Here is an 11,638-nt window from a genome sequence, read left to right as displayed (position 1 = left end):
AGGTCGCTTTGTTAAAAATAAGTATCTGTGCTGCGTCTTGTTTCCCATTTTAAGCTCCATGTCCTGGTTGGCTGCTGCCTTGCAGGAAGGTGGCTGGAGGCAGAGCTCCGTTCCCAGTCAGTCCCAGTCCTGAATGGGCAGCAGCTCTCCATTGTGTGAGCTGTGCTGAGGCACGCAGGGCACTGGGGGCCACTGGTCTCAGCTGCTGGCTTTGCTGGGGTGAATCCAACCACAGGTGGCAGATAAATGAGGGCCAAGCACTCCTCAGCACGGGGGATTGGTTCCAGGTGCTTCAGAGGTAATGAAGTCCCAGCCAGGGGTTGTGTTCATTGCACCAACAATCCGCATTGTGCTGGGAAAGCACACAAAGTGCCCACAGGGAGAGGTTCTAAGCTGCAGCCTGTGATAATTCCAGCAGTTACTTTCAGCCATGCTGAATCCACTAGAGGACACCAGTTTTCCAAACGTGCACAGCCTGGGAAGGAAGAGCAGGCTGATCTCATCCGTGCAGTAACAGCCCGACTGTGTTTGCTGTGACTGTGTGGAATTTGGAATGCCTTCTGAGCAGTGATGACACGGGTGGTCTCTGCACGCTTGGTGCTGGCTGTGCAGCTCTCTGTGTCAGAGGTGGCTTTGGCTCAGTCCTGGGCCCGGGGTCGTGGTGCCAACGTGGGCAGCTTTGTGCTGCATTTTGGCACTGGGGAACTTGCTCTTTTCCTTGCCCTTGATGAGGACCAATTAACAGCATGGCTGCCTGCTTTTCCTCTTGTCCTCTCCCTCGCCTCCCCCGTATGTAGGCCACGCTGGCTCTTTGCAGCCCTCCGGTCACGTTTGACTTGCATCCTTCTCCATCCTCAGTGGGATTTATCCCAGCAAAATGCACCAGTTGGTTCCAGCAGGGCTCCTGTCTGTGCCAGTGTGTGTTTGCTGCCCCTCGCTGTGCGGTTTGCTGGTAGTGCCTGGCTGCTCACCAGAGCAGGTTTTCATCCTGCTGAACGCTTCTCTCTAAAAGCCCATTAGGCTGCGGATGGGACAGAGCCCCGCTTCCATTTCACTGCTGCTCAGAAATGTCTTATAGCCGTTCTGATGGCATTAAGCACCAGGTTTAGGAGCTGTTCTGCTGCTGCTCCATCCCTGAGCCCTGCATCTGTGGGGCTTGCTCTGCTGAACGGCCCTGCCCCACTCAGGGCACAGTGTGCCTCCCCAGCCCCAAACAGAGCCCAGAGCCCGGGCCGTGGTGAGGTGCAGGTGGACAAAGCCATGCAGACTCAGGGTTCAGCTGTGCCCACCCCGAGCCCTGCAGGAAGAGGATCCCCGCCTCGTCCCTTGCAGTGCCTGGGGGGGATGAAGCCAGGACCCATCCCAGTGCTCCAGCTCCCATCCCTGCTGTGCTGGGGGTCCTGCAGGGCGCATCCAGCCTCAGGTGGGTGCAGGTCGGAGCTGTGAGCCTGGCGTTACCTCTCCCTCCCCAATGTGGTGCAGATATCACCAGGCCCCAGGAGCATCGGGGCTTCGCGCTGAAGCTCGCCGAGAAGAGCAGGAGCACACAGTGGTAAAAACAGCCGAGTTTAATAAGGAAACGTGCAGTGAGAGCTCAGCAGCCTGCAGGAGGAGGGCAGGGGTGGGGCTGTGGGCGAAGTCAGTCGCTCCCCTCCAAGCCCAGGATCTTCTTGACATAGTTGCGGACGTTGATGTGCAGCTGGGGGGCTGTGGCTGAGAAGGTCTCCATGGCCAACGCTCGGGCAGCCTCTGAGCCGCCCCACATGGCGCGGTACAGCGGCAGCGTGTACTTCTGCTTCCCCTGCCGGGCACAGTGGCGGTTGGGGCACAGCCCTGCACTCCCAGCATGGGGCAGGAGGTGCAGGAATGCCCCCCAGCACACACCTGGCTGTGCAGGAACGCCTTCACCTTGCCGTACTCGGCCTCGTGGTTGTTCCTGAGGACGATTTGGCACCAGCGCAGCCGCAGCTCCGCGTTCTGAGCCTTGGAGATCTTTGGGTACATGGCGCTCAGCCTCTCCACGTTGCCTGGAAGAGAGAGCCGTTGCTTCCACTGCCATGGGACCACAAGGCAAGGCCCCCCACCCCTCGAGGGCAACAAGAAGGACACTGAGCACTGGAGCTGTGCAGAGAGGGGCAACGGAGCTGCGGGGGTCTGGAGCACAGTGGGGTCCTACAGCGAGGGGACCCGGCGTGGGTCAGTGCAGCAGATGGGCTCAGGGGAGACCTTGCCATTGCCTGCGGCTCTGGAGAGGAGGTTTGGAGGGGAGGGGGAGAGTCAGGCTCTGCTCTGGGTAACAGCAATGGGATGAAAGGTGACGGCCTCATACTGCGCAGGGTTGGGGTGGGGAATGGGAGCAGAGGGGGCACCGTGCTCAGAAGCACAGGGTGATGGCAGTGAGGACAGCAGTGGGCGCTGCAGGGCGGTGGCAGTGAGCTGGGCACTGCGGGATCTCAGCTGCCCTTCCCAACCACAATCCCTGCGGCTCATCGAAGCCCTGGAGGTGGCCTTGGCCTCACCATCAGGCAGGGGCGACTTCTGCAGGATCCGATCCAGGAAGTAGACCAGCTGGTACGTCTTCCAGGCTGAGATGTCCACGGCTTCAATCTCCTCCACGTTCAGGCCATCAGATGCCCACAGCTCTGCCAGTTCATCTGCTGGCTTCATCAGCTGCTGCCCCGGGGAAAGGTCGGGCAGGAAGGGCGGCCAGCCCGGCGTGTTGAGCCAGCGATCGAACTCCAGACCTGCAGAGGTGTGGGGAGGAGCGCTGGGGGGACTCCAGCCCACATGTGGGGCTCCTGGTGTCCCACAGCTCCCAGCACAGCCCCAGCTGCTGCCCAGGGCTGGGTTTGCAGCCAGGCACAAAAAGCTCCTGCTGGGAGCGCTGAGCAGAGCTGGGCCCCAACTCCAGCACACAGATGGGTCTGCAATAAGACCAGCGCCAGGACGGAAGCCCAGGAGCTGGGAGCCATGAAGCCAAGCTCTCACTGTGCCAGGAAGCCCAGCAGCTTGCTGTGTTCGAATGGAAGATGGCTGTGAGCCCCCGAGGTGCTGCACCCTGCGCTGACCTGGGCGAGACTCCACGCCTTGCTTCTTCAGGTCGGGGAAGAACTCCAGGAAGAAATTGAGGGCATCGTCTGCAGTGATGCTCTGGAACTTGAACTGCTCCACGTAGGCCTGTGGCGATGGACAGGGTGACCGTGCCGTGCAATCACTGCCTGCTGGGCGCATCCCCACTGCCTGCTGCCACACACAGCACTGCCCCACTGCACCCCCACCCCCAGCACAGCGCTGCCCTGACCTGCAGGAAGGTGTCAAACTTGCCCTGGTCTCCCACCAGGTGTGCCAGGTAGCTGACGAAGCAGAACCCCTTCTCATAGGGAGTCTCATTGTACGTGTCGTCCGGGTTGACACCTGGCAGGGCAGAAAGGAAACGGCACAAAGGAAATCATCCCTTGTTCTGCAAAGCGAGCGCTGTGCTCAGATTCATCGCTGCCACCCCTGTGCCACGCAGCCCCCCACCACAAAGCAGCCTGGATCCCAGCAGCCCAGCACCCCAGACCTGGCTCAATCACCACCCGCAGTTTGTTCAGTGGGTGCTCCTCCCCAGTCGTGTCCATGTGCTGGCGCAGCAGGGCCCGGCCCGTCGCAGCCTCCAGGCAGGTGTAGGCTGAACCTGGTGTGGAGGAGGAGTGTTTGGAGCCCCTGACCCACATGTGGGGTGAGGAAAGCACAATGTGGGGGGGGGGGGGCATGGCATTTTGCCCCATAGCTGGATGATGGGGTGCGGGTGAAGGGTGAGAGGCACAGCAATGGGCTGGTGAGAGCACGCGCTGCCCAGAGCTGGGAGGGCAAAGGAACAGAGCAGGGAGCGCTGCTGTACAGGGCCGTGTGTCCCTGAAGCGGACGTGGCAGCTCCATCTGCACCTCGGGACGAGGCTGGTTGAGAATGGGGACCGCAGAGCCCCGCGTGCGGCCACGCACCATAGACCTCGGTGGAAATCCGCCTCTGGGCGTACATGGTGAAGCCCTCGTTCAGCCAGAACTCGCCCCAGGTGGCGTTGGTGACCAGGTTGCCAAACCAGCTGTGGGAGATCTCGTGGATGATGACGTCCACCAGGGAGCGATCCCCGGCCAGCAGGCAGGGCGTGACGAAGGTGATGCAGGGGTTCTCCATCCCACCGAAGGGGAAGGAGGGCGGCATGAACAGCACGTCGTACCTGGGGAGGGGCGGCAGCTCGGCACAGACTCACCTCTTCCTGCAGCCGTGGCCCGGGGCTGCAGGCGCTCCCTTCCCAGCCCTGAGGAATGGGGCTCATCCTACCTGCCCCACACATAGGGCCCAAAGAGCTTCTCGCCCACAGCCAGGAACTCCTCGATCACCCCATCGTACTCCTTCTTGGCAGCCTCAATCAGGCAGGGCTCGGCCCAGACTCGGCTCCTGCAGAGACCAAGAGAGCTCAGAGCAAGCGTGGGGCGTTGGCTGTGACACATGGCCTTGTGGAGCAGCACAGTGACAGTGTGATGGGGACAGCCCCTGTTGGGCAAACGTCACACAGGGGACAGTCCTCCTGCAGCTCATGTGCTCGGCCCAGAGCAGAGCAGAGGAAGGTTTAACCACCAGTAGACTTTCACCTATTGCTTCACCAGGCAGCAACCGCACGTCTTTATGCTGCGACATGAAAGCCTGGCAATAAAGCTAAGGAGAGTCCAACTGCTGCAGCCTCCTTCCCAACCTGAGTGCCAAAGGGCTTTTGTGTTGTTGCTGTACCAGGGGGGAAAGGGACCTTTGGGGACGTGCTTGGGGCAGAAGCAAGCAGAGACCCCCGGCAGAGTGGCAGCTTGCAGCCGTGCCTTAACATTGGGTCCCATCTGTGGGCACTCACCTCGGGCCAACCTCAGCAGACACAATGTCCCCCACAGCCAGGGCAATCAGGTACGAGGGGATGGGGTGCTCCATCTTGAAGACAAAGGTATTATCTTTCTGCTTCTCCCAGGTTGTGGCGCTCATCACGGCCGTGAAACCCTCGGGAACCTGCAAACGTCACCAAAACGCCCATCAGATCTGCGTGGCACAGACTGGGGTTTCAGCCAACCTGATGGGGACACCGCAATGAATCCCCTGAGCTGAGCTCAGGCTGCTCACAGCCATCCCTCCCACACTGGGGACAACGCGACCAAGGCTCTCTGAGAGCACATCACAGTTCATGGGCACAGCGGGGCACAGGGTGGGCAGGGAGGAGGGGGGGTGCCAACCCTGCGGAACCGCTGCTCCTCCCCATCCTATACAGCCACTCATCCTCCTCACGTCAGACCCAGGGAAGCCCCGCTTCCCCCAGCGCCGATCCGTGGGGTTTCACCCTCTGGGAGCTCTGCTCCAGCTTTGAGGGCACCCTGTGAGGATGGCAGCCTTCTGCCCCTCCTCTCCAGCACTTACAGAGCAGAGCTGCGCCCTACAAAAGCTCCGGGAAGGTTTCTGGGGTTTGCACCCCGCGTCCCTCCTGCGGTGCCGCTTACCTGCACTGTGGCTGAGTATGTGTATTTAACTGCTGGAGTGTCAAAGCCAGGGAAAAAGGATCTATTCAGGACGGCCTGGCCTTGAGTGTACAGATAGGGCTTCTGCTTCCCCGCGGTCTGCTCGGGGCTGAGCCAGCACACCTGGCGAGAGAAGAGACAGCGCAGTGAGCGGCGTTACCTGGAGCCGGGCCATGTAGGTGCTCTTCGTGGCAGGGGTGTGGAAGCCGGGGAAGAAGGATCTGTTGAGCACGGGGAAGCCAGAGGTATAGAGGAAAGGTTTCTCCTTCTGGGCCGTTTGGGAGGAGTCCAGCCAGGACACCTGCGGCACAGGCGGAACAACAGGCGGTGAGGCGAAGGTTCCATTGCTGTCCCCACCGCTCGGTCCCCACTGCAGAGGGATGTGGGGCTGTGAGCAGCCCGCGGCGAGCCCAGCCCAGAGCCGAGGCACGGCGCCTTTGACAGCGGGCCGCGTGGACTCCGGACGGCACGCGGTCCGGGTGAAAGATGGCGCAGGGTCCCCGCCGCCCCACGTCCTCCCGTCCTCGCGTCCACAAGTCCCCACTTCCAGGTGTCCTCACGTCCCGGCGTCCCCACCCCCCCACGTCCCCGGCTCCGCGTATCCCGGTGTCCCCCCGCCCCCCCGCCGCTCACCCCGGGCCCCTCTCCCGTCTCGTAGTCGATTCGCACAACCAGCAGCTCCCCGGGCCGCGGCTCTTCGGGCAGCGCGAGGTGCAGCGCGGTGCCATAGCTGGCGAACGGGCGGCTCTCGAAGCGCAGCTCCCGCCCTTCCCCTTCTCCTTCCCCTTCCCCGGCCCCGCCGGGTGGCAGCAGCCGCGCTCCGAGCACGGACAGCGCGGGGTGCGCGTCCAACACCAGTTCCCGGCTCCCGGCGCGCACGCAGCGCAGCTCCAACCGCGCGGCCCCGCGCAGCCGCCCCGCACCCGCGGCCGCGAAGCCCACGCGCAGCGATAGGTGCAGATGCCGCAACGCGAACGGCGCCGCGCCGCCACCCGTGGCCGTGGCCGCGTCCCGGGCCGCCCCCAGCGCCGCCATTGCCGGTCGGAGCCACCAGCGGGGACCGCCCGGGGGGGCGGAGCGGGGGCGGGGATTGCGGGTGTCCGCGGGGCGGGGGCGCGCCGGGGGTCCCGTGGGATTTTCCACCCCCTCCCCCCCCTTTCCCCGCTCCACGCGCGTTCGCGGCACTTCGGCACTGCGGGGGGCGGGTTGGGGGGGGGGCGCGGGGGGGCCGGGCTTCTGCGCGACTCCGCCCCGCTCCCCGGAGCCCGGCGCCCGCTTCAATTCGCCGCTGCCATTGTGGAAGCGGCACCGGGAGCGGCGGTGCCGGGATGCGGCCGCGGTGCTGAGCGGAGCAGATCGGAGGTGAGCGGGGTGGGGAGGGGGGTGGAACATCCCGCTGGGAACTCGGAGCTGCCTCCCCGTGCGCCACCACGCGCGTACCGCAGCGTCGGGAGAGGTGCCGACCGCGGTGTCTCCCGGCCCCATCTCGGGGATCTCCTGTCCGTGGGCTGCGGGAAGCGGTGGGGAAACTGAGGCCCTGGGCTGCCCGCGGTGGGATGCCGTAGCGGGGCGAGCAGCTCGGGGTTCTCACGCCCGACTCGCGCTCGGGAAGATGCCCCGCAGAGCTTCGCGGCGACGGACGGCGCGGTGACGGCCGCTGCTCCCGGACGCGTCCCGCCGGGCTGAGGACGGTGAGGGTGCGGGGGGACTTCGTGGCGGTGCCGGGTCGGGCCCGACCGTCTCCATCCGCGCTGCGGTCGGTGGCTCCGGGATCCCCGCAGGGCTCTGCGCGGACCGCTGGGCACCGGGGAGCTCGGGGGATTTTTTGGGGGAACTCCTGTGCGGCTCCACGCCTCCGGAACGCGCTCCCGTGCCGGGCTGCGCAGCGCAGAGCCCAGGAGGGCGTGCAGCGGTGCCGCCGATCTCCCGGGTCTCACCTCGGAAAAATCCAGACGGGAGAGAAGCCAGCAGCCCGCGCCAGGCTGGGTGTGCCGCTGCGGCTGCGGGGGGGCTCCGCTGGGCAGCGGCGTGGGACGTGGGCACACATTGCCAGCAGCGGGGCGGGATTCCGCCTGCTGTCCCCATTGTTTGTCCCGGTTCCCAGCGACTGGGATGTCCCGGGAGAGACGCAGCCCCGGGCTCACCGCCCTCCGTGCCCCTGCCTCAGTTTCCCTGTGTGCTTTGTGGGCATCGCTCTCCATCTGACGCGGCTCGAGGATGCCCGGGGGGCGTAGGGCGGCTCCGGGCTGCCGCCGGCACTGGGCAGGCTGCTGCTGGGGTGGGGGCAGGCTGGGGGTTGTGGGTGGGTGAGTTTTGTTGGGGCTGCACCCCAAAAGCAATTTGAGATTGGGGGGGGATGAAGTCCCCAGGATCTGGACCTCCTCCTGTGCTGGGGGGCTCCCAGGTGAGTCCTGGGGTTTGGGCAGGGGGCAGGGATTGGAGTAGGGATGGAAGTGAGGATGGAGATGGGGGTCTGGCAGGTTATTAATAGCCATGGGGAGGCTTTTCCTGCAGAGAGCCCCACACTGCAGCCCAGGGACAGGAAAAAGGTGTTTCCGGCTCTGGGCTGGAGCGGGGCTGGCCCTGCAGGGGACAAGCGGGACCGAGGCCAGGTGCCCCCCGGCTCCCACCCAGCACAGTGGGGAGCAGCCCCGGCACCGGGTGGAGCGATGATCCCACCTGGAGCTGGCAGAGGCTGCCAGAATGGTGGCGTATCTTCCCGTGGGCCCAAGAGCCGGTGCTGGGACACTGAGCTGGCCCTTGTCCCTTGGTCCTTGCCACAGCCCGAGAGTCTTTGTACACTCCCAGGTTGGACACAGCCTCTCCGACTGTTCCCTGGGGCTGAGGGAGGGCCCCAAGCCTTACTCATTAACAGGTGGCCTCTAATGAGCTTTATGTGACTGAGCAAAGGCTTTGGGGGCCGCAGCACGGGTGGTGCCACGGCCGTGTGGGCACAGCCGAGTTGAACCCTGAGTTTGGGGCTGCTCGGAGAAGAAAGGCTCCGCAGGACGGCGCTCCGGCTCCCTGCCTTCCCCAGCCCCGGCTGCCGTTCCCCCATCGCCACGCCAGTTTTTGCTCGCACCGCCACGGCGGCCGCGTTCTGACCCTGCGCTGCGGCCCCGCGAGTGTTGCAGGGTTGGCTTTCGGGCTCGTGGTGTCCCGGGGCGCCGCCGCCCTTACGGAGCTGCGATCGTCTCCGTCCTCATCCTCAGCTCCTGCGGACATTGGAGGCTCGGTGCGGATGCGGCCGTTCCGCGTCACCTCCGGCAGCAAAGCGGGGCAGCGGGCGGCGGAAGCTCCCCCGGCTCGGCGCTGTGCGATGACTCCCGGCTTCTCCTCCCCTCCCAGCCCCATCTCCACCCTCCGGTTTTCCTCGCTTTGCTTTCCCCGCTCCCTCTCTGGACCCTTTCCAGAAGAGATATCTGTGCCACGGGGAGGGGAAAGGGCGGAAAGCTGGAGAACTGCCCTCCTCCGTGGGGGTGCTCGGGGGATGCTCAGACTCCTCCAGGAAAGCTGAAACTCCTCCTGGTGCGATGGACCCGCGATTGCTCTATCAGCTGCTTTCCTTTGAGCATGAAGGATTAATTTTGGATGTGAAGGTGCAGGGATGGGGCAGCGCAGGGCTGGGGGAGCTTTTTCCATTACAGCCACGTGCAGATCACTGCCCTGTGGGGATGCTAATGGAGCCCAGAGATGCTGCTCCCACCCGGCTGCGTTGCGGCGATCAGTCTGAAGCCGGGCCGGCAGTCTGGCCGCTTGCACTGCACACAGCAAACGCTGCAAACTCCTCATTAATACCGGCATAACGAGGTGTTTGCGTGGCACTCGCAGGCACTGCAGCTTTGCAGCTCGCTGGAAAATCCACTCATCCCATTAAAGACTCCTCATGGCTTTTGCTTCCAGCCGCAGACGCCCATCCCGGGGAGCCCAGAACCAGGGATGAGGAGTTCGGTGGTGGCTGAGCTCCCTTCAGAGGGACCTCGGCACACGTGGGGGTCTCGAGCAGTTTTTTTGCTGCAAGAGCTGCGCGTTCGTGGTGTGGGAGATCGCGGTGGGAGATCCTGTGCTGCGCGCCCGGCTACCGCGGCTGCTTTGGGGCCCATGCTGCCGAACCCACTGCCGTTACCGTGCAGCACTTCCCAAATCCTCAGCAGCTCTGAAGGGGCAAAAAAACACCTTTTGTCCGAGGGCCGCGCAGCGCCGGGACGAGCGATCGCAGCCGTCCCACCGCTCGCGTCCAACGCGTCGCATCCGCCCGCTTAATGCGCTCCGCACAGCTGCGTCCTCGAGCGCCGCTCCGCACGGACAGCGCCGGAACTCCCGGTTTTGGGGCCGAGAGCGGAGGGGCCGCTTCCGTCCGGCCGCGTCGTGCCGGTGAGCGCAGGGCGGAGCCACGCCGTCCGCTCGAGCTCAGGAGGCCTCCGAGCTCCCCGGCTCCTCCGGTCCCCGTCCCGCCTGCAGCGCTTGGCTTCCGGCCGCGCTCCGCCCCGTCACGGAGGAGCCCGGGACGCGCGTGGGCGGCACCGGTACCGGGGAGCTGTCCAGCAGCGGCGGCTCCTGAACGGCCGCGGGGACGCGCGGAGCTCCTCGGGTCACGACTCGCATCTCAGGCATCGAGAGCGCTGCGAACCTGGCCGGGGGCGGCATCGCGCGGAGCGGCCTCGGGGAGAGGTGGCCGACACGTGCCCGGTACCGGGCTGACCTGCAGGGCTCTCACCCGGCCCGGCTGTGGCAGAGGAGGTTCTGCCGCCGGACCCCAGGATTTGGTGCTGGAGCCAGTCCAGCTGAGCGCCGAGCTTTGCTAACAGCACGGTGTTATTAAAGTGGGCTTAGTGCCTAATGGGATTGCCGTGGAGTGGCTGAAGCAGGGATTAGTGCTGTGGCTCTGCAACCATCCGACACCCGCCTGTTCCGTCGGCCCGCAGCCCTTCACCCAGCAGCTCCACGGGCACTGAAGCTGCCCCCAAAAGCTTGCTGCTGGGTGCCCTGCTGGCATTGTGTTGCATGCATGTCTGCAGCTCTGCAGGGTTCCATGTTCTGTGTCGTGAACTCACACCGTTCAGTGCTCATTGCTCCCATCCCAGCCGCGCTTTGAGCCCCAAACCCCACTCTGTAGCACCGAGCCCTATAGCATTGCAGTGCCCAGCGGTGCAGTGTCCCATTGGTGACACCCAGCTGGGGGCAGGCCAGGTCCTGGCTGCAGCGCGGGGGCTGGAGGCTGAATCGGTGGTTTGTTCCCCTCTGAAGGCTCCTTTCTCTCCTTGCTGCCCTCTGTTTCTCTTAGGAGAGTTTCATGTCCCTTGTGTCACAAGGAGCCTTTTCTTTGTCATCCTTGCTGAGCGTGCCGGGCAGGAGGTTGCATTGCAGCAGCGCCAGCCCCAAAGGCAGCACAGGGTCGGATCCTGCATGGAGGGGCTTTGGGGGATCCGTGCCCAACCCGTCTGAGCCAGGCTGCAAATGTCGGCATGGGAGGATTCTCCTCACCCTCCTGGGAGGATTTGGGGGATTTGCGGTGATGGTGTGCAATCTGCACTGCCACTGCATCCCATCGGTTGGAGCCTGCTGAAGGCTGCCATCGCCTGTGATCCCACAGGACATCATGGGGACATCCAGAGCTGTGGGTTCACTCGGGGTGGGGAAACTGAGACACAGAGAGGTAGAGAAGCACCATCAGAGGTGGAAGTCCGTGCTTTTTTGCATCTCAGTGTGCCTGTGCTCAGAGTCCTGCTGCAGGGCTGAGCTGCGGTGCCCCCCCAAGCTCTGCCATGGGGACTCAACCCGGGGCTCAGCCTCCAGGTCCGAGTGTTCCTTTCTGCTTGCCGAAACCACAGGTGTGAGGTGAGTTTTGACTCTATTCCAAGCGAGTTGCTGCAGCCCCGAGCACAACAGATGCCTCTTTGAAAGAGACGTGCCTCCGGGGCTGCGGTTTGCATTTGTCCTGGGATGAAGGACGCGGCTCAGCCAAGGCTGCTTTGTTTCGCTTTGGTGCAGACATCCACCCTATGGACCCCCTCACCCGAACCATCGACAGCTGCCCTGTCCCTGGGTTCAGTGCTCTGTGCTTCGGGGCAATGTGGAGCTCAGAGCTCCAGACCCACAGCAG

General features: G+C 64.3%; 2 protein-coding genes across 2 annotated transcripts in view; one reads left to right on the top strand and one right to left on the bottom strand.

Moving 5' to 3' along the window:
* Positions 1-1,553: 1,553 nt before the first annotated feature.
* LOC122188635 (arginyl aminopeptidase) lies at positions 1,554-6,570 on the bottom strand. The gene is made up of 11 exons (XM_042887092.1): positions 6,169-6,570; positions 5,696-5,836; positions 4,887-5,035; positions 4,325-4,441; positions 3,985-4,220; positions 3,563-3,676; positions 3,302-3,414; positions 3,069-3,177; positions 2,520-2,744; positions 1,885-2,027; positions 1,554-1,801 (listed from the first exon to the last, which is right to left on the bottom strand). The coding sequence occupies exons 1-11, from the start codon at positions 6,568-6,570 to the stop codon at positions 1,640-1,642; spliced, it is 1,911 nt and encodes a 636-aa protein (XP_042743026.1). The 3' UTR covers positions 1,554-1,639.
* Positions 6,571-6,837: 267 nt separating this feature from the next.
* NAV1 (neuron navigator 1) overlaps positions 6,838-11,638 on the top strand; it is a 46,440-nt gene continuing 41,639 nt past the window's right edge. Inside the window, exon 1 of the mRNA XM_042887089.1 lies at positions 6,838-6,897. The gene's annotated coding sequence lies outside the window, so the exon portion shown is untranslated. The remainder of the gene's footprint in view (positions 6,898-11,638) is intronic.

The sequence above is a fragment of the Lagopus leucura genome, unplaced genomic scaffold, assembly GCF_019238085.1.
Source record: "Lagopus leucura isolate 7727_CA_CO unplaced genomic scaffold, USGS_WTPT01 Super-Scaffold_100073, whole genome shotgun sequence".
NCBI classification, from domain to species: domain Eukaryota; kingdom Metazoa; phylum Chordata; class Aves; order Galliformes; family Phasianidae; genus Lagopus; species Lagopus leucura.
The sequence above is the reverse complement of the archived record's forward strand: the minus strand, read 5'-3'. Positions and strand labels throughout refer to the sequence as shown.